Below are 21,007 nucleotides of genomic sequence, written 5' to 3' on the forward strand. Positions count from 1 at the left end.
GTCCTTTATTCCCGTATTTCCTTTTATCCATCTGGGTCTGGCCGCTCCAGGCTGAAATCCCAACTCCCTGTCCACTGTGTCCCAGGAAGCACCGAGTCCTTCATCCAAGAGGGACAAGGCTCTTCCTCCATCTTCCAAACCCCCTCAGAGGAGGATGATGAGGACGAGGTCTCTCCACCCCAGGCAGCTGCCTCCTGGCACATCCTGGGCCAGCGATCCCGTGGGATTCATCCACGCCAGGACCCTCCCTCCCACCCCCGGCTCCTGCCCGGGCGGCCCCGGGATGAACTCACCTGGGTCGGGGGCGACGCACTCGCACTTGTACATGGTCACGTAGTCGGGCTTGAAGTCGGAGTTGATGGGGTAGTACTTGAAGGCCCCGATCATCTTCTTGATGGCATCGTAGATGAAGATGAAGCTGATGAGGGTGGAGAAGCCCTCCTCGGTGAAGCGCGTGATGTACTTTATAATGAAGCTGGCGTCGGTCGCCACCAGGATAAGGCACTGCAGGGCCGAGTGCAGCCCGATCCACAGGCGGAATTCCATGTAGTCGATCCCGTTGCCTCTGGGAGAGGGGACACACGGCCCTGTGAGGGCGGCCAGGGGCTGGGGGACACGTCCCACCCCCGCGGGGACAGGCCTGGTGTCCCCTGGGGTGGCCCAGCACTCACTTGCTGAAGTCGAAGAGCAGCTTCTCGAAGATGAGGATGGGGCCGGTGCTGCTGAGGATGATGAGGGGCTGCCCGGCGAAGAGGCAGAACATGGAGCCGGCCATGGCCGTGCCCAGGAAGCTCTCCATGACCCCCTGGGGACGGAGCAGAGGCAGTGTTATGGGGTGCCAGGCCACGTCACGGCCCCACGGATCCCCTGATGGAGATGGGGCTGAGGGACCTCGGCTTGGGCCCACTGGGGATGGTTGGGACCAGCACTGCTGCTGGCATTGCCATGGAGGGGATACCATTGTCCCAGGGCTGCCAGTCCCACTTGGCAGTGAATGTCCAACCCCAGAAGCTTGACATGGCACAAGTAGGTTAAAACCCATCCCATCCCATCCCATCCCATCCCATCCCATCCCATCCCATCCCATCCCATCCCATCCCATCCAATCCCGTTCCATCCCATCCCTGCCTGTCCCCAAGCTGGTGACACCCCAGGCCACACCTGGTAGTTGTCTGTGGCGTCCCCCAGCAGCCCCCCGAAGGTGATGGCGTTGGTGATGCAGCCCAGGTAGATGAAGAGGATGGCAGAGATGGACTGGATATGGAAACCCTCGTAGAAGTCACTCGGGAACCAGGGCAGCTTCCTCTTGATATCCAGGTAGAGGCCGCCACAAAACCTGCAGAGACACCACCAAGGACATGGTGACTTCCACCACAACAGAATCATGGAATCCTGTAGTGGTTTGGGTTGGGAGGGACCTTAAATCCCATCCCATCCCATCCCATCCCATCCCATCCCATCCCATCCCATCCCATCCCATCCCATCCCATCCCATCCCATCCCATCCCATCCCATCCCATCCCATCCCTGCCATGGGCAGGGACACCTCCCACTGTCCCAGGCTGCTCCAGCCTGGCCTTGGACACTTCCGTGGATCCAGGGGCAGCCACAGCTCCTCTGGCCAGTTGGGAGATTTATAATTATTGATACAATAATATATAATACACAGAAATAGTCCTGGTTCAGACAAAAACCTGTTCCCACCAGGATTTCCCCCCTCCATGCCCCAGGACACCCCAGCCCGCAGGAGAGGCTGACGGATCCCGGCACTCTGGAGGTTTTTGGGGGCTCACCTGCCAGTCCAGGCCAGCTCCTCCCCAATCTCATGGACTTCGGGCATCTCCCCATCGTCGCTGCCGCCGCCGCCGCCCCCGGCGCCCGCCCCGCCGGCCGCGCCGTTCATCTGCCCCACCTCGTTCAGCGAGAACACCGACTTCCTGCGGGACACCGGCACCGCCTCGGATCCGCCCCGGCACCACCGGATCGGTGTTGGCAGATCGGCACCACCAGATCGGCATTGCCAGATTGGCACCGACAGATCGGCATTGCCAGAGTGGCACTGCCAGATCAGCATTGCCAGAGTGGCACTGCCAGATCGACACCACCGAATCAGCACCACCGGATTGGCACCGACAGATCGGCATTGCCAGATCAGCATTGCCATAGTGGCACTGGCAGATCAGCATTGCCGGATTGGCACCGACAGGTCAGCATTGCCATAGTGGCACTGGCAGATCAGCATTGCCGGATTGGCATTGCCAGATTGACACCACCCAATCAGCACCACTGGATCAGCACCAGCTGGATTGACAAGATCGGCACTGCTGGATTGGCATCACCAGATCAGCAGCGCCGAGCCTCAGTGTGAGAACCATGGCCAAGGCCGTGGTGCAGCTCTGAGCCTGCACTGAGCGTGGGTTTTGGGGTGAATTTGGACAGATCCAGTGCTGGGTTTTGGGGTGAATTTGGACAGATCCAGAGCTGGGTTTTGAGGCAAATTTGGACAGATCCAAGTTTTGGGTGAATTTGGATGGATCCAAAGATGGGTTTGCTCAGTTTGTGGAGTTGTGGGATAGGTTGGGTTGGGTTGGACCTCAAGGATCATTCAGGTCAACTCCTGCCCCAGGCAGGGTCACCTCCCACTAAAAGTTGTTCCAGGAGAGTGGAAACGGCTCCAAGCTGACCTGGAACAAAACCTGCTGCAAATCCAGCATTTCCGGAATGTTTTCAGGAGTTATTCCCAGGGGTGAAGCCAAGCAAGGTTCTTGCCCCCCTGAACTGGACACACAGGAGCGGCCACAGGCCTGGGTCCAGCCCCATGGGCCCCACCCACCTCTTCTCAGCTGAGGGCACTTTTTTGGGAGGCTCAATGCGGATGTTGGGGTCCCACTCGCCGGGCGGGAGGACGATGACCTCGTCCAGGAACTCGTCGATGCCGGCGATCAGGTCCTCCCTGTCCCGGGCTTTGTAGGCAACGTCGCTGAAGAGCTGGGGGTGGGACAGGGGTCAGCCCGGCCATGGCCTCCAGTCCCACATCCTCCTGGGGGTTTAAATCTCAAGTTTTGGGTGGAAGTTGCTATTTTTTGCTTGGTTGTGAGCCCAGCGAGGGCCGGGGGTGGCCTCTACTCACATCATCCACCATCAGAGTGGCGATGGCCCTGCCGATCTCGTTGTAGGACCTGGCCTTTCCCGCCGGACCCAGGAGAATGAAGAGGAATCTGGGGAGGAAAAGGCTCCACATTGGTGACCTCGGCGCCGTGGTGCCACCAGACCGCCCAGCCCCCAGGGGACGGCGCTCACCTGGTGGGGACGGGCACCTCCGTCACCCCGCCCAGCATCGTGGCCTGCAGCAGCCGCACAAAGGCCACAAAGGGCTTCTCCAGGAACTCCACCTCCCCCACCAGCACGTTGGAGGCCTCAGCGTCCTTGGGGATCTTCTTGATGAACTTGTTCTTCAGCTGGTGCGAACAACGAGATTGAGGAAGGGAGCGGTTGCCAAAATTTGGCTTTTATGCCCTTATTTCCCACCAAAGTTGAAGCCTCAGGTTCCAAGATTTCACCTCTGGTTGTCCTGGGACTCACAGAGGTGGGGACTGAGGAGCCAGACCCGGGAGCCAGGCAGGAAAAATTCAAAAAGCTGAATTTCTTCAGAAACGTGGCTAAAACTGAGACTGACTCTAAACTTCACCCCCAGGGCTCTGCAACCCATCCAGCAACGTTTGGTTTTGCTCCCCTGGGTTCTCCACAGGGAAAATTCCCTGAAATTCCCCCTGAGAAAACCCGAGCCAAACCCCAGAGATGCTGGAGTGAGCCAGGAGCATTTTTGGAGTTTATTTGCAGCCCCTGCATGGGCAGAACCCCCCTCAAACCTGGCACAGGGGGAGATTTTCACGCCTCGTTCCTCCCCAGCCCCGTTCCGGGAGCTGGAACAAATAATGGGAGTAGGAAAACCTCATCCATGGATTTATTCCCCAGGTCTCTTCTCCCCTGCAGCTCTGTTCATTGCGAGCCTAAAAGGGTTCAATACCAAGCCAGGCAGGGAGTTATGATAATCTATATGGCAGCATGAGGGGAGGCATGTGAGCCGGGCAGCCGCCTCGCCCCGTCCTAATCTTTTAAATCCAAATGGAAAAAAAAAAAATCATAATAATAAAGCAACTCCTCCAGCAGCTCTGGAATAAGAGAAGGAGTTACCAGTGGCCACTAAGCTTCATGTAACACTTAAAAAGTCCCTTTGTAGTGGGTCTAATAGGGCGATTAAACCTAAATGCTTTGCATATTTTGGGATTAACCCTCCGAACCCCATTGCTGGAGGGGATATTTGGGGTTCCTGAGTGGGCACTGGGGTGGATTCATTTTGGGAGGTGGCCTGGAAACCTTCGTGGTGTCTCTGTCCTGTGGCTCCCAGCAGTACGTGGATTTCCGTCCATGAAATCCGAGGAAATAAAACATTATTTATTTTATTTGGACTTGCCCTAAAGTGCATCACCCCAGGTAAGCCCAGTGAGGACATCCTGGGGGAAAAGAAAATTGTTATCCCATCCCATTCCCTAAAAACCCAAACCAAGTTGTTATCTCATTCCATTCCCTAAAAACCCAAAACATGTTGCTATCGTATTCCCTAAAAATTCAAAACAAACTGATATCCCATCCCATTCCCTAAAAGCCTAAAACAAATTGTTATCCCATTCCATCCCCTAAAAACCCAAAACAAGTTGTTATCCCATTCCCTAAAAACTCAAAACAAATTGTTATCCCATCCTGTTCCCTAAAATCCGACGAGGTCAGTGATTCTGCCTTCAGTTTAAGGTGAAATCACAAACAGAAACAAAGCAAAGCTCATACAAATGAACCAACCATTCCGGAAAAAATCTGGTATGGGAATGGAACAAAATCCCACTGATCCATCCCATCCCCAAGCCAGGACCTGCTGGAGCTGGAGCTGTTCCCCTAAAAGCCATCCCAGAAGGAAAAGCCCCCCATGGCCTCTCAGCTGAGCTTTGCCTTGAGAGACCCCTGGGAAAAGCAGATCCCACCCCAAATTCCAGCCCCTCATCTCCGGAGTTGGATCCCTGTGCGTGACCCCAAAATCTCAGTCGGGATTCACCACCCTCTCCCAGCCAATCCTTTGGGATTCCTGCACTTCCGAGCACCTTTCCTGTCCTCCCCGAAGATCTGAAAGGAATTTTTGCCCCACCCTGATGGATTTGAGCTGCCCCAGCCTCCTGGCTCATCCCTAATTCCGTGCTGAGATCTGGAGCAGCTTCCCCATGGATCCCCAGGGATCCACAGCCTCTATCTCCCCTAATCAGGAATTTGTGTGGATATCGACCCAGCCAAGGCTCACAGGGACCCGAACACCCCCAGAGCCAGCAGGGATCGCTTTGGGATTCTCCTGCCAGCAGGATTTTGGGATGGGTACCTGGTCAGTGCTCGGCGTGTCCGAGATGTCGTTCATGCTCCGGCTCTGGGCGTGACCTGGGGCAGGGAAGGGAGGGAATGTGAGCAAAAGCCACCCCTGGCGCCAGGAGAAAATGCGGTGGGGAGAATTTGTGCAAAGAAATAAAATATTGTCGATGGTATTCGGGCTTGCAAAGCAGCAGCAGTGCTGGGAAACCCTGGGAATTAGGGAAAATTCCTGCTCTGAAAGGGTGGAAAGGCTGGCACGGGGCAGTGATGGAGTCCTCATACCTGGAAGGTTCCAGAAACTCTGGATGTGGCATTTTGGGACATTTTGGGGGCATCTGGCAGTGCTGGTGTTCCATGATCTTTTCCCTGTGTTCTTTTCCATCCCTAATGCTCCCAAAACTCCAGAAATGGGAGTCTCAGCTGCACAAACCCAGCTCCCAGGTTCGGATGGGATTTCCCACCTCCCCTCTACCAGCCAAGCAATCTTTTAGGATTCCCGTCCTCTTCCAAGCTCCATTCCTTCCCTCCCTAAAGATTTCAAGGAATATTTTCCTCCACCCTAAAGATTTTGAGCTACACCCCGAGCCCTGTGCTGCACTTCTGGGACCGTGACCATGCTGGGACCTCATTTCAACCTCCCGCCCCGCCCCTGCGGCTGGGAATTTGTTTTTCCATGGGGTTTGTTCTGCCGGGGCTGTGCCCCCACTCACGCAGGCGGCCGTAGCTGGCGCTCTGCCGCATCCGCAGGTCCTCGGTGGAGCGGTGGAAGGCGGCGCCGGCGGCCGGGCCCCGCACGGGGCTGCGGGCTGGGGCAGGAGAGAGGAGAGCGGGGCCGTGAGACGGGAGCGGGATCCCGTGGGGAATGTGGGGTGGGATCCCATTGGGAATGTGGGGTGGGATCTCGTTTGGAATGTGGGGTGGGATCTCGTTTGGAATGTCAGAGCGGGATCCCGTTGGGAATGTGGGGTGGGATCCCGTTGGGAATGTGGGGTGGGATCTCGTTTGGAATGTCAGAGCGGGATCCCGTTGGGAATGTGGGGTGGGATCCCGTTGGGAATGTGGACGGGGATCTCGTTTGGAGTGTCAGGTAGGGATCCTGTTGGCAATGTGGGGTGGGATCCTATGGGGAATGTCAGGGCAGGATCCCGTTGGGAATGTGGGGTGGGATCCCGTTGGGAATGTGGGGTGGGATCTCATTTGGAGTGTCAGGGCGGGATCCTGTTGGGAATGTGGGGTGGGATCCTATGGGGAATGTCAGGGCAGGATCCCATTGGGAATGTTTGGGGCAGGATCTTGTTGGGAGTGTCAGGGTGGGATCCCGTGGGGAACATTGGGAGAAGGATCCCATTGGGACTGTTGGGGGCAGGATCCCACTGGGAATGTCAGGACAGGATCCCATTGTGAGTGTTGGGGGCAGGATCCCATTGGGAATGTCAGGGAAGGATCCCATTGGGAATGTCGGGGCAGGATCCCATTGGGAGTGTTGGGGGCAGGATCCCATTGGGAATATCAGGACAGGATCCCATTGGGAATGTCGGGGCAGGATCCCATTGGGAATGTCAGAGAAAGATCCCATTGGGAATGTCAGGGAAGGATCCCATTGGGAATGTCGGGGCAGGATCCCATTGGGAATGTCAGGGAAGGATCCCATTGGGAATGTCAGAGAAAGATCCCATTGGGAATGTCAGGGAAGGATCCCATTGGGAATGTCGGGGCAGGATCCCATTGGGAATGTCAGGGCAGGATCCCATTGGGAATATCAGGACAGGATCCCATTGGGAATGTCGGGGCAGGATCCTGTGGGAAACATCGAGGGCAGGCAAGAAGATTCATCTGCCCAGCACAGGAGATCCCGGGCAAATCCTGGCTCAGATCTCCAGGGCTGGACAGGGAGTGGGAATGCTGGTCACTGGTGGTCACTCCCAGGAGCTGCTGCTCCCGGCAAATCCCGGGCTCCACCGAGTGACCTCCCGCTAAACCCGAGCGAATAATCGGGACAAGAACCAAATCCCCTTTTGTAAGGGCAGGGAAAAGGCGGGATCAGCCGGGAGCAGACCGGATTTGTCTGTGGCGGCCGCGCCAGGAAACCCCGGCGCCGAGCCACGGTGCCACACTGCGCCATTGTCCTCGCGCGGCGTCATCCACGGCGATGATGTCACCACCCGGCGATGATGTCACCACACGGTGATGATGTCACCACACGGTGATGATGTCACCACACGCTGATGATGTCACCACACGGTGACGTTGTCCCCACCGCGATGTCGTGACACGCAGAGTCATTGACCCCATGGTGTCAGTGACCATGGTGACATCATCACATGGTGATGTTATCATCAGACTGCACCACTGTCCCCACTCTGATGTCATCACAGTAATTGTCCCCATTGTGATGTCATCACACAGTGACATTGTCCCCACAGTGATGTCATCAGAGAGTCATTGTCCCCCACTGTGATGTCATCACAGTAATTGTCCCCATTGTGATGTCATCACACAGTGACATTGTCCCCACTGTGATGTCATCAGTGTCATTGTCCCCACTGTGATGTCATCACACAGGGACATTGTCTCCACTGTGATGTCATCAGAGAGTCATTGTCCCCACTGTGATGCCATCACACAGTGACATTGTCCCACTGTGATGTCATCACAGTACTTGTCCCCATTGTGATGTCATCACAGTAACTGTCCCCATTGTGATGTCATCACACAGTGTCATTGTCCCCACTGTGATGTCATCACACAGTCATTGACCCCCATTGTGACATCATAAGACAATGATGACATAACATGATGCCATTGTGCCCACTGTGATGTCATCACAGAGTCATTGTCCACACTGTGACATCATCACATAGAGACATTGACACCCTACTGCACCATTGTCCTCATGTGACGTCATCACACGGTGACATTGTTCCCACTATGATGTCATCACACAGAGTCATTGTCCCAACTGTGATGTCATCACACAGTGACATTGTCATCACTCAGTGACCTTGTCATCACACAGTGATGCCATTACAGAGTCATCGTCTGCACTGTGATGTCATCACACTGTCATTGTCCCCACTGTGACATCACAACACAGTGATGCTGTCATCACATAGTGCCATTGACCCATGGTGATGGCACTGCACAGTGACATTGTCCCCATGGCGATGTCATCACGCAGGGGTGCTGTCATCACAGAGCGCCATTGTCCCCACTGTGACATCATCACTCAGTGCTGTTGTCATCACACAATGATGTCATCACACTGTGCCATTGTCCCCACTGTGATGTCATCGTACAGTGGCATTGCCCTCACATGGTGATGTCATAACATGACATTGTCAGCACACAATGTTGTTGGCATCACATGGCGATGTCATCGCACGATGATGTCATCACACAATGGCATTCTCCCTCACACAATGATGTCACCACACACTGACATTGTCATCACACTGTGATCTTGTCCCTCACACAACATCATCATCACAGGGTGATGCCTCCAAACTGTCACTCCATCCCTCCGTAGCCACATCCCCTGTCCCCAGCACTGTCCCTGTCCCCAGCTCTGTCCCTGTCCCCAGCTCTGTCCCTGTCCCAAAGCACTGTCCCTGTCCCACAGCTCTGTCCCTGTCCCACAGCTCTGTCCCTGTCCCCAGCACTGTCCCTGTCCCCAGCTCTGTCCCTCACCCACAGCTCTGTCCCTGTCCCCAGCACTGTCCCTGTCCCCAGCACTGTCCCTCACCCCCAGCTCTGTCCCTGTCCCACAGCTCTGTCCCTGTCCCACAGCTCTGTCCCTCACCCCCAGCTCTGTCCCTGTCCCCAGCACTGTCCCTGTCCCCAGCACTGTCCCTGTCCCCAGCTCTGTCCCTGTCCCCAGCACTGTCCCTGTCCCCAGCTCTGTCCCTGTCCCAAAGCTCTGTCCCTCACCCACAGCTCTGTCCCTGTCCCCAGCACTGTCCCTCTCCCACAGCTCTGTCCCTGTCCCCAGCTCTGTCCCTCACCCACAGCTCTGTCCCTGTCCCCAGCACTGTCCCTGTCCCCAGCACTGTCCCTGTCCCCAGCACTGTCCCTGTCTCCAGCTCTGTCCCTGTCCCCAGCACTGTCCCTCACCCACAGCACTGTCCCTGTCCCCAGCTCTGTCCCTGTCCCACAGCTCTGTCCCTGTCCCCAGCTCTGTCCCTGTCCCACAGCTCTGTCCCTGTCCCCAGCACTGTCCCTGTCCCTGTCCCCAGCTCTGTCCCTGTCCCCAGCACTGTCCCTGTCCCCAGCACTGTCCCTGTCCCTGTCCCCAGCTCTGTCCCTGTCCCCAGCTCTGTCCCTGTCCCCAGCACTGTCCCTGTCCCTGTCCCCAGCTCTGTCCCTGTCCCACAGCTCTGTCCCTGTCCCCAGCACTGTCCCTGTCCCCAGCTCTGTCCCTGTCCCACAGCTCTGTCCCTGTCCCCAGCACTGTCCCTGTCCCCAGCACTGTCCCTGTCCCCAGCACTGTCCCTCACCCACAGCTCTGTCCCTGTCCCCAGCACTGTCCCTGTCCCCAGAACTGTCCCTGTCCCACAGCTCTGTCCCTGTCCCACAGCTCTGTCCCTGTCCCCAGCTCTGTCCCTGTCCCCAGCACTGTCCCTGTCCCACAGCACTGTCCCTGTCCCCAGCACTGTCCCTGTCCCCAGCTCTGTCCCTCACCCACAGCTCTGTCCCTGTCCCCAGCTCTGTCCCTGTCCCACAGCTCTGTCCCTGTCCCCAGCTCTGTCCCTCACCCACAGCTCTGTCCCTGTCCCACAGCTCTGTCCCTGTCCCCAGCTCTGTCCCTGTCCCCAGCACTGTCCCTCACCCACAGCTCTGTCCCTGTCCCACAGCACTGTCCCTGTCCCCAGCTCTGTCCCTCACCCACAGCTCTGTCCCTGTCCCCAGCTCTGTCCCTGTCCCCAGCACTGTCCCTCACCCACAGCTCTGTCCCTGTCCCCAGCTCTGTCCCTGTCCCCAGCTCTGTCCCTGTCCCCAGCACTGTCCCTGTCCCCAACTCTGTCCCTCACAGCTCTGTCCCTGTCCCACAGCACTGTCCCTGTCCCAAGCTCTGTCCCTGTCCCACAGCTCTGTCCCTCACCCACAGCTCTGTCCCTGTCCCCAGCTCTGTCCCTGTCCCCCAGCACTGTCCCTGTCCCCAGCACTGTCCCTGTCCCACAGCTCTGTCCCTGTCCCCAGCACTGTCCCTGTCCCCAGCTCTGTCCCTGTCCCCAGCACTGTCCCTGTCCCCAGCTCTGTCCCTGTCCCACAGCTCTGTCCCTGTCCCCAGCTCTGTCCCTGTCCCCAGCTCTGTCCCAAACACCTCCTTGGCTCCCAGCGCCCGGTGACCCCTAAACCCACCAGGGCAGAATTTTGGGCTTCCTCCCATCCAGAGTGACACGTGGGTGTCCCAAACCCTTGGGTTCCTCCTTCCCTTCTCCCGGGATGTGCCTCCCCCGGGTGCCACCGGGCGGGCCCGAGGCACTCACCGGTGTTGGAGGACACGGATTTGCCGATGTCGGCCAGGGAGCGGTGGATCGGCTTCTTGGTCTGGTGGCGGTGCTTGCGCAGGAGCACGTAGCTGAGCTTCTCCCGCAGCTCCGGCTTCAGCAGCCCGTCCTCGATCTGCTTCTCGATGACATCGTCTGCAACGCCCGGAGAGGTGACCCCCAAAACCCCAAAACCTGCTCCTTGAGCAGTGACCCCCAAAACCCCAAAACCTGCTCCTGGAGCAGTGACCCCCAGAACACCCCAAAACCTGCTCCTTGAGCAGTGACCCCCAGAACACCCCAAAATCTGCTCCTTGAGCAGTGACCCCCAAAACCCCAAAACCTGCTCCTTGAGCAGTGACCCCCAAAACCCCAAAATCTCTCATTGAGCAATGACCCTCAAAACCCCAAAACCTGCTCTTTGAGCAGTGACCCCCAAATCTCCAAAACCTGCTCCTTGAGCAGTGACCCCCAGAACACCCCAAAACCTGCTCCTGGAGCAGTGACCTCCAGAGCCCCCCAAAATCTGCTCCTTGAGCAGTGACCCTCAAAACCCCAAAATCTGCTCTTTGAGCAGTGACTCCCAAAATCCCCAAATCTTCCATCCTTGATCTGCTTCTTGATGACATCGTCTGCAACATGAGGCCATGGTGACCCAGGGGTGACCCCCAGAGCCCCCCAAAATCTGCTCCTTGACCAGTGACCCCCAAAACCCCCAAAATCTCCCATCCTCGATCTGCTTCTCATTGAAATGACCCCCAAAACCCCAAAATCTACTGTACTCAATCTGCTCCTCATTGACATTGTCTGCAACATGCAGCCGTGGTGACCCAGGAGTGACCCTCAGAACACCAAAATCTGCTCCTTGAGCAGTGATCCCCAGAACTCCTTAAAATCTGCTCCTTGAGCAGTGACCCCCAAAACCAAAATCTCCTCGATCTGTTCCTCATTGATATTGTCTGCAACCCCTGCCCATAGTTACCTAGGGGAGAACCTCAGAACCCCCAAAATCTGCTGCTTCAGCAGTGACCCCCAGATCCCCCCCAAAACCTCAACACAACAATTTCTGGAAGCAGCTGATGGCTCCCAACTCCTCCCTTTGCTCATTCCCTGTATGGAGCAAATAAATGAGTTTAAATCCATTCCCAGCATTTTAGGACACGGGGAAAAACCTCTGGGGGTTCCTACCTATAATTTGGGGCAAGGAGTATCCATCGAGGTCCAGCAGCACCGTTCCTGTCTGGAGACACGTCCGCAGCTCAAAGAGGCTGTGCAGGGACAGCGTGGACACGTGGGGTTTGCTCCACCTCTCGCCGCCTTCCTCCACCTTCTCCTCGAACTTGATCCACCTGGAACGAGAGCGGGAGCAGGGTGGGTGTGGGGATATGGGAATGGCTTTTCCTGAGGGGTTTCCCCGCTTGGAAAACCTGGATTAATTAATCTCACAAAGTTCTCGCTCGTTATCTGGGAGAATCTGTCGGAGTCATTCCCAAAAGTGCTGCTTGCAGGGTTGTGGAGGGGAGGGAATCCCAATCACACCAGGAAACTCAATCCATGGAGTTCCCCATCCTCATGTGGTATTTGGGAATTGTGAAAGGGAGGAAAAACTCCCAGTGCCACCAGGAAACCCAAACACACAGACTCTTTTCAAATCCCTTCTGAGAGGTTTGGGAACTGTGGATTGAAGGAAAAGCTCCCAGTCCCACCAGGAAACCCAAATCCACTGATTTCTCCCTCTCCAAATCTCTCCAGGGAGCCTTTCCCATGGAGGTGACCTGGCCTGAGCCTGGATCTGCTCCTGTGGGAGAGCAGATCCCAGAGCGTTCCCGAAGTCCCAATTCCTTAGGAATGCTCAGCTCCCACCCCAGGCTCTCCATCCCCACCATAATGGATGGGAGGATTTGCAAACCCTTGGAATTCAGCCCTTCCCTTCCTTGATTTTACAATGAAGACTCCAGAGAAACTTCCAGACTGGGCTGGATGATTCCTCCCCAATTCCTGAGAACAGGGCTCAGACTCCTGGAAGAGCAGCTCTTGGTTTTTGGGAAAAAAGCTGCTTTTCTTCCGTGGGTTTTCCTTCCTGGAGTTTGACCTGACATGTCTGAGCAGGATCTGGGCTCAGGTGGGAAGGACAGAGGAGGAGAAGGGATTTTGGGAGCAGCTGCTGGCCCTGGAATGCCGAGGGGGAAGGATGGGGAAAGGCCAGGATGGGATCAGCTGCTGCAAGGAGAAAACCTCGGCTGTCCCCACTGAAAAACTCCCTAAATATTATCTGGGAGCGCCAGGAACGCTCTGGCAGAACCTCAACACCCCCAAAACCCATCCCTCAGTTCCCTGCCCGGGTTCCTCTGGAGAATCCCTCGCTCCAGCCCTTCTGTTTCCCGGGGATGGGATTCAAGCTTCCCGCGGCTGCTCCCGCCAAGCGCCGGCGCCGCTCTCCCAAAGCCGATTACGCCGCTTTCCCTCTCCTTTCTGCCCCCTTTTCCCCAGGAATTTGGGTTATTAGGGAGCTCGGGTCGGAGTGTGGGATTCAGGGCACAATTCCAGCGGCGCCTTTGCCGCAGTGTTGGCATCCCAGGATTCTTTCGCCGAGGTTACGGCGAATTCCCACCTCCCTGCTGCTCCCAGCATCCCAAATTCCCACTTTTTTCCCCCCCATTTATTGTGGATTTAAGTGCTCGCACTACAAAGTTGCTCCCCTGAGCATAAAGGGTCCCAATTCAGCCAGAGGGTGGGAACTGGGATTTGGAAAACCTCCATGATCCTGGAAATATTTCCGGTTTTCCCCCATTTATTGTGGATTTAGGTGCTCGCACCACAGAGCTGCTCCCCTGAGGATAAAGAGTCCCAATTCAGCTGGAGGGTGGGAACTGGGATTTGGAAAACCTCCATGATCCCAGAAAAATTTCCATTATTTCCCCATTTATTGTGGATTTAGGTGTTCTCACCATGGAGCTGCTCCCCTGAGGATAAAGGGTCCCAACCTGGCTGGAGAGCAGGAATTGGGACTTGGAAAATCAGGAGAAATTTGGAAATCTCCACCTCCAGCCCTCTCTGATAAAAATCCCGATGGATTTTTTCATTCCAAGCTTTCCAAGGAGTGGGAAGGCAGAAATAAACACGGACTTATGGAAAATCAAAGATTTTGCCAACAGAATCCAGACACTGCGGAATTGGAGCTGGGATTGGAACCAAGGGGATCCTGAGCAGCTTCCCAAATTTCAGCTGGTGCAAAAAAAACAGCCCAAAATTTGGGATGGGCATCCATAGGACTTTTTTTTTTTTTTTTTTTTTTAATGGATCAGGAGTGGGAAATGTTTCACTCTTGGCCTGGCTGGAAAAAGTGTGGAGGGGGAAAAAAATCTGGGAAAATGTCCTTTATTCCCATTTCCCACCTGGAATTCTCTGGTTTATCAGCACCTTATCCCATTTTTTCACCCTTCCAGCCCTTCCTGCAGAGCTCTGGTGACTCCAGGAGGAAAAGCTCCAGCTCTGGGTTTGATCCAATTTGAGGAAATTCAGGGTAAGATGGGAAATCCTCTGGCTCATCCTCAGGATGCAGCTGAGGTGCACATTCCCCTAAAATCCCATTTTTCATGCATTCCCCTGATTCAAGAATGCCTTTTTTTTCCTGACACTCATTCTCTGATATTCCATTTCCAAACCCTCCTAAAATCCCATTTTTCCTGCATTTTCCTGATTTGGGAATGTCCTTTTTTCTCAACGCTCATTCCCTGATATTCCATTTCCCCACCCTCCTAAAATCCCATTTTCCCAGCATTCTCCTGATTTTTCCTGGCACTCGTCCTGTGATATTCCATTTCCACAGGCTTTCAAAATCTCATTTTCCCTGCATTTCCCTGATTCGGGAATTCCTTTTTTCTCAACGCTCATTTCCCTAACATTCCATTTCCAAACCCCCCCAAAATCCCGTTTTTCCTGCATTTCCCTGATTCGGGAACATCCCTTTTTTAACACCTTAATAAACAATGCTGATTCTCTGATATTCCATTTCCAAACCCTCCTAAAGTCCCATTTTTCCTCCATTTCCCTGATTCGGGAATTCCTTTTTTCTCAACGCTCATTCCCTGATATTCCATTTCCCCACCCTCCTAAAATCCCATTTTCCCAACATTCTCTTGATTCAGGAATGTCCTTTTTTCCTGGCATTCATTCCCTGATATTCCATTTCCACACCCTTTCAAAATCCCGTTTTTCCTGCATTTCCCTGATTCGGGAACATCCCTTTTTTAACACCTTAATAATATTCCATTCCCGAACCCTCCTAAAACCCTAAATTCCTGATTTTTTTTTTTAACACCGCCGAACCCGGCGCTCATTCCCCGATCCCGCTTCCACGCGGGGATATTTTGGGACGGGATTTTTTCCCGGATCCCGGCTCACCTGGCGGATTCCTTCCACTCCATCTCGTCGCCGTCGTGCTGCAGCGTGTCCATCTCGGTGAAGAGCGTGGGGTTGGGGGGCTCGTCCTCCTCCCCCAGGATGTACCGGAGCCGCTCGGCCGCCGGGGACACTGCCGGGGAAAGCAGGGCCGGAATTCCATGGAGAACACGATGATCCCGCTCCGTTCCCACCGGGAAAGGCCCCCGGGGGTGGTTCGGGATCACCAAAAAAAAAAAAAACAAAAAAAAAACGGGATAAAAATAGAGGGAAATGTTGAAGGGGAGGAATGGGAACGCAAAATGATCCCATCCCGAATTCCCTGTGGGAAGGGATGTGGGATGGCAGGGGAAGGAGGAGTGGGTAAAGGTTCAGCAACTAATTCCCAACAAATTCCCCTTTCCAGGAGTTTCCTGCACATTTTCCCCACGTTTTTCCTTCCCAAGATTCCCATTTTCCCAGGCTCCATCACAGCCCAACCCCTCCAGCACAGCACGTCGGGATTTCCCACTTTTCCAGCTGCATTCCCGAGGGGAATCTGAGGAAGGACACAAATCCACCATTCCTGCAGGGAAAATAATTTTTTTTTCTTTTTCCCCTGCCAAAAACTGGGATGGGGCATTTATGGCCTCCTGCTCCCTGTGGAGCAATCTGGGAATGGGATTTGGATCACGGAACCCTCCAGGTGGGAAAAGTCTTTTCCATCCCAGCACATTCCCAGTGCCCACGGGAGGGTGACGAACTCCCAGGGAGGAAAAAAGAATCCTTGGGATGTGGCAGGGATGGGGATGAGCCCCGGATGCTCCAAGGAAGAGGTGAAAATCCACCTAAAATCCATGAAAATGGGGTGTTTGGAATTGAATCCTGCATTTCCTAATTCAGCAGAAATGATCCATGCTTGGAAAATGGGAATTTTTTGAGAAAATCTTCCTTTTCTCCAAGCTGGGAATAACGAAGTTGGGTAATACAGAATTTAAAAAAATCAGGGAATTAAATTGCCTTGGATAAATGGAGGAAAAAACGGGAATATTGTCCTTTTCCACGGCAATGGTGTATTTGGAATACAATTCTACATCTCCCAACACAGCAGGAATGATCCAGGCTGGTAAAATCTGAATTTTGGGACAAAATCCTCCTTTTCTCCAAGCTGAAAATAACAAAGTTGGGTAATGCAGCACTTAAAAAAATCAGGGAATTAAATAGCCGTGAATAAAAAGGGAAAATGGGAATTTTCCTGCACAAAGCAGATGAGCCCAGGCCCCAAAAGAAGAGGATGTCCCTTTAGGCTGAGCCTGCTTAAACAAATTAAGCCCCTCTAAGCCGAGCCCAAAGCCCCGCAGTCCAGCCCTGCTGCCATTCCCATAAATCTGTTATTATGATTATTAATTAATATTCCCGGGAATTTTGGAGCTGGGCTCGGTGCCTGGAGGGTTTCAGGCTCCCTAAGCCTGGCGGTTGTTCTCGGAAAAGGGATGAAATGGGGTGAAATTCTGGTCAACCTCCTCCTGCCAAACCTGAAACTCCCAAAAAATCCCAAATTTGATGAGTAAAACCACACACACACAAAAAAAAAAAAAGGATTTTGCTGGAAATCCCTGTCCTGGATGACATCTCAGGTGGAAAAAAGGGGATTTGGAATTCTTGCCCTGGATTTTGGGGTTGCTGCTCCTGGCTCTGGCCAAATTCCCTTTTTGGGGGTTTAAAAATGGATCCTTCCTTCCTCACCCTCTGCCTCATTTTGGGGTCTCGAGGCGGCGTCACCCCTGAAACCCCAAAACCCGAAGGAAACCTTGTACAGAAAGAGCTTTTTTTAGCTTCTTTTCCTTATCCTCCCAGATTTTAGGGAATCAATCCAGCTTCCAGCTCCCGACTTCCCCTCCCTCCCCGAGGTGTTCAACCAACCCTGACCCGGCCAGGCTGCCAAAATTCCTGGGATTTGTTCACCTGGAGAACCCTTTCACGGCCGGGAGCTCTCCCTGCTCTGGGGATTTTTTATTCCCGGGAATTCCGCCCAGCACAGAAAATCCCGGGAAGCAGCAGGTGCTTGTTGGAGAGGGGGAAAGCAACGGGGAAGAGGCCAAACATCCACAAAACACCCCAAAATCAACCCCTGCTCCTTGAGGGGCATCCAGATCTCCCTGAACCAGATTTTAGGATGGGAAAACTCTGGGATTTCAGCCCAGCTTCCCAGGAAATGTTTAGGATCGTTTCCACGGGAAACAGGACAGGAATGATTGAAATCTCCTTTGTCTGACACATCCCAGACCCAGCCCAGCAACAAAACCTCGCCCAGGGATCCTTTTCCAAACCGAAATTCCCGCTCTGGCTTTGGGCAGAGCGAGGAAAAACCGGGATAAAATCAGGGAATGAGGGAAGGCAGCGCGGCCGGAACTCAGCCTGGTTTAATGTCCAGCATTATCCAGGGGCTGCCGTGGACTCTCCACAGCTTTTCCCTGGGTTTCCCTGCCTCAGATGAGTCCCCACCTCCCCAAAAACCAGGAGACCGGGATGCACATCCCATGGGATTCAACGCTCCTTCCCCGCTCAAGAAACTCCCAGGTTTGGGGTATTTCTGACCCTTTCCAAATTGACTTTTCAGCCCCAGAGCACCGGGAGCCGGGATTTTCCTTGTTTATTTTTGGGATGAGCTTTGGGTCTCCGCACCAGGAGTTCATCTGGAAGCCCCCAGGTTGCTTTTCCAACAAAAAAAAAAAAAAAAAAAAAGGGGGAAAAAACCCCAAGGAGCTTTTTCCCCCTCCCACCGCGGCCGCCACGGAGCGCTGGGAATAAAACCGAACAAACCAAACCCTACCTGGAGTTGTTTCCATTTCTTCCCCCATTTCTTCCCCGGTTTAACCCCAAACCTTCGCTGCGTGGTCCCAAAAAACTCCAAAGCCGCGGAGTTCCTTTATCCTTTATGCACTGCGGCTCGCTAAACTCCCGCGGCTTAGGGAGCAGATTACCGGGAATAAAAACCTTCCCTCTCCTTTGGCTCCCATGACGGGAAGTTACCAAACCGCCGGGATGCACTTGGAAAAGCAGCGGGAAGCGCCAGAGAAGAGCAAAAATCCAAGATTTGGGGTCGTTCTCTGAGGGATTTTCAGTCCAAGCCCCTCCAAAATCAAGGTTTTATTTTTAAGGGTGGGGAAAAAAGCAAAAAACCAAAACCAAAACCAACCAAATCAAAAAAAAAAAAAAAAAAAAAAAAAAAAAAAAAAAACCAAACAAACTCCCCCCAAAAAAGTACAGGGATGAGGGAGATTTCTTGCGATTTTATGGGGCTGAGGGGTTTTTTTTCGGGGTGGGTTTTTTGCTCCATAAAATGAATTTTGCTGTCCAAACCCACAGAGCAGCCTGGAGTTATCCCTGATAGGCATTTGGTGCCTGTGGGAAGGAGGGAAAAAGAGGGAAAAGTGGAGAAAAGAGAGGGAAAGAGGGGGAAATAGGGCAAAAGAGGGGAAAAAGGGGAAAAGAGGGGGGAAGAGGGGAAAGAGGGAAAAGGAGTGAAAGGAGGGAAAAGGAAAGAAAAAAAGGAAAAAGAGGGGGGAAAGAGGGGAAAAGGAGGGGGAAGAGGGGAAAGGAAGGAAAAGAGGGAAGAGGAGGGGACGTGCTCCTGCTCCCGCCTCCGCCGAGGGCACGAAGGAGCGGCCAGCGAATAAAAAACCTCTTCCTGTGCAAAAAAAACCTGGAAAACCTCGGCTCCCGAAGGGAAAAGAGGTGCCGCCCCCCTGGGCCTGAACCCGAATGCAAATTTCCAGCGAGGGGTTTGGAAAAATCCCAGCCTATGGAAGGGCTCGGCAGCCGCGTTCCCCTGCGAAATGTTAATCTTCCCTAAGGAGATTTCCCTGGAGCAGCAAAACCCGTCGGGAACACGGTGTGATTCCCCAGAGTTGTCTGGAACCTCAATCCCGGCAGGAAAACCCCGCCCAAATCCCGTTTAAATAAGAAAAACCCATCGGGAACAAGGTGTGACGCCCAATGGTTGTGTGGATCCCAAATTCCAGCCAGGAAAACGTCTCCAATCCCATTTAAATGAGAAAAATCCATCGGGAACAAGGTGTGATGCCTGGAAGTTTTCTGGGACCCCAATTCCAGTCAGAAAAACCCTCCAAATTCATTTCAACGGGAGAAACCCATGGGGAACAAGGTGTGATTCCCGAAAATTGTCTGGAACCACAATTCCAGGAGGAAAACACCTCCAATCCCATTTAAATGGGAGAAACCCATCAGAAATGTGCTGTGATGCCAGAGCTTGTCTAGAACCCAAATCCTGCTGGGAAAACCCCTCCAAATCCCATTTAAATGGGAAAAAACCCATGGGGAACACAAGGTGTAATTCCTGAAAGTTGTATGGAACCCCGATTCCAGCAGGAAAACTCCTCCAATTCCACCCTAATCCCATTTCAACTGGAAAAGCTCATTACGAACACAGTGTGATTCCCAGATCTTGGCTGGATCACCAATCCTGGCTGGAAAACCCCGCCCAAGTCCCATTTAAATGGTAAAAACTCATTTGGAACAGGGTGTGAATCCCGAAAATTGTCTGGAACCGCAATTCCAGGAGGAAAACCCCTCCAATCCCATTTAAATGAGAAAAACCCATCGGGAACAAGGTGTGACACCCAGAATTTTTCCCAGACCCAAATTCCAGCCAGGAAAATCCCTCCAAATTCATTTCAATGGGAGAAACCCATGGGGAACAAGGTGTGATTCCCGAAAATTTTCTGGAACCACAATTCCAGGAGGAAAACCCCTCCAATCCCATTTAAATGAGAAAAATCCATTGGGAACAAGGTGTGATGCCTAGAAGTTTTCTGGGACCCGAATTCCAGCCAGGAAAATCCCTCCAAACTCATTCCAATGGGAGAAAAACATCAGGAACAAGGTGTGGCTCCCGAAAACTGTCTGGAACCGCAATCCCAGCTGGAAAAACCTCGAAATCCCATTTAAACGGGGAAAAAAAAAACATAGGGAACAAGACGTGATTCCCAAAAATTGTCTGGATCCCAAATTCCAGGAATTAAATCCCATTTAAATGGAAAAACAAAGGCGGGACCAGGCGGGAGACGAACGGCGTCGGTTCAACCCCGCCATCAAGGGCGCATCCCGGGATGCTCCCAAAGCCTTTTCCCGGTTTTTTTTTTTTTTTGGGCACTCACTGGTCCTGCTGGCGTTGTCGTTGGCGCTCTCGGGCCAGCCCTGGCCGCCGTCGTCGGTGTCCGAGGGCTCGCGGTGGCCGAAGTGCCGCTCGCTCTCGCTGGCGCGGTCGCGGCTGGAGCCCGGCGACCTCCGGCGGCGCCGCTTGCGGCGGAACCCGCGCGGCACCGGCACCCCGATGTAGATGGAGTGGTAATCTGGGCAGGGGGGGAAAAAAAATCCGCTTTTCGGGGAGAAGATGCGGTGGGAGGGGTGAGGATTTGCAGGGAAAAATTTGTTTTTCTAGGGGGAAGATTTCTGGTGAAAATGGTGTGGATGGAGCGAGAGTTGGGGAAAAAAATTCATTTTTCTGGGAGAAAAAGTCCTGGTGAAAAATATGTGGATGGAGAGAAAATTGGGATAAATAATTCACTTTCCTGGGAGAAAAATTCCTGGTGAAAATGGTGTGGATGGAGCGAAAATTGGGATAAATAATTCACTTTCCTGGGAGAAAAATTCCTGGTGAAAATGGTGTGGATGGAGCGAGAGTTGGGGAAAAAAATTCATTTTTCTGG

The 21,007-nt window shown here is 53.7% G+C and overlaps 1 protein-coding gene across 1 annotated transcript in view; it reads right to left on the minus strand.

Moving 5' to 3' along the window:
* Positions 1–20,532, minus strand: part of SLC4A5 (solute carrier family 4 member 5) — a 32,377-nt gene extending 11,845 nt beyond the window's left edge. Inside the window, exons 1-13 of the mRNA XM_056508583.1 lie at positions 20,456–20,532; positions 15,300–15,429; positions 12,084–12,244; positions 10,896–11,051; positions 6,120–6,215; positions 5,423–5,478; positions 3,301–3,458; positions 3,131–3,218; positions 2,834–2,988; positions 1,794–1,937; positions 1,162–1,336; positions 672–805; positions 294–565 (exon numbers count right to left, since the gene is read on the minus strand). Coding sequence (XP_056364558.1) covers positions 294–565; positions 672–805; positions 1,162–1,336; positions 1,794–1,937; positions 2,834–2,988; positions 3,131–3,218; positions 3,301–3,458; positions 5,423–5,478; positions 6,120–6,215; positions 10,896–11,051; positions 12,084–12,244; positions 15,300–15,429; position 20,456 — 1,726 coding nt within the window. The 5' untranslated portion in view covers positions 20,457–20,532. The remainder of the gene's footprint in view (positions 1–293; positions 566–671; positions 806–1,161; positions 1,337–1,793; positions 1,938–2,833; positions 2,989–3,130; positions 3,219–3,300; positions 3,459–5,422; positions 5,479–6,119; positions 6,216–10,895; positions 11,052–12,083; positions 12,245–15,299; positions 15,430–20,455) is intronic.
* Positions 20,533–21,007: the final 475 nt, after the last annotated feature.

Source organism: Oenanthe melanoleuca, chromosome 22 (assembly GCF_029582105.1).
Source record: "Oenanthe melanoleuca isolate GR-GAL-2019-014 chromosome 22, OMel1.0, whole genome shotgun sequence".
Classification (NCBI taxonomy): domain Eukaryota; kingdom Metazoa; phylum Chordata; class Aves; order Passeriformes; family Muscicapidae; genus Oenanthe; species Oenanthe melanoleuca.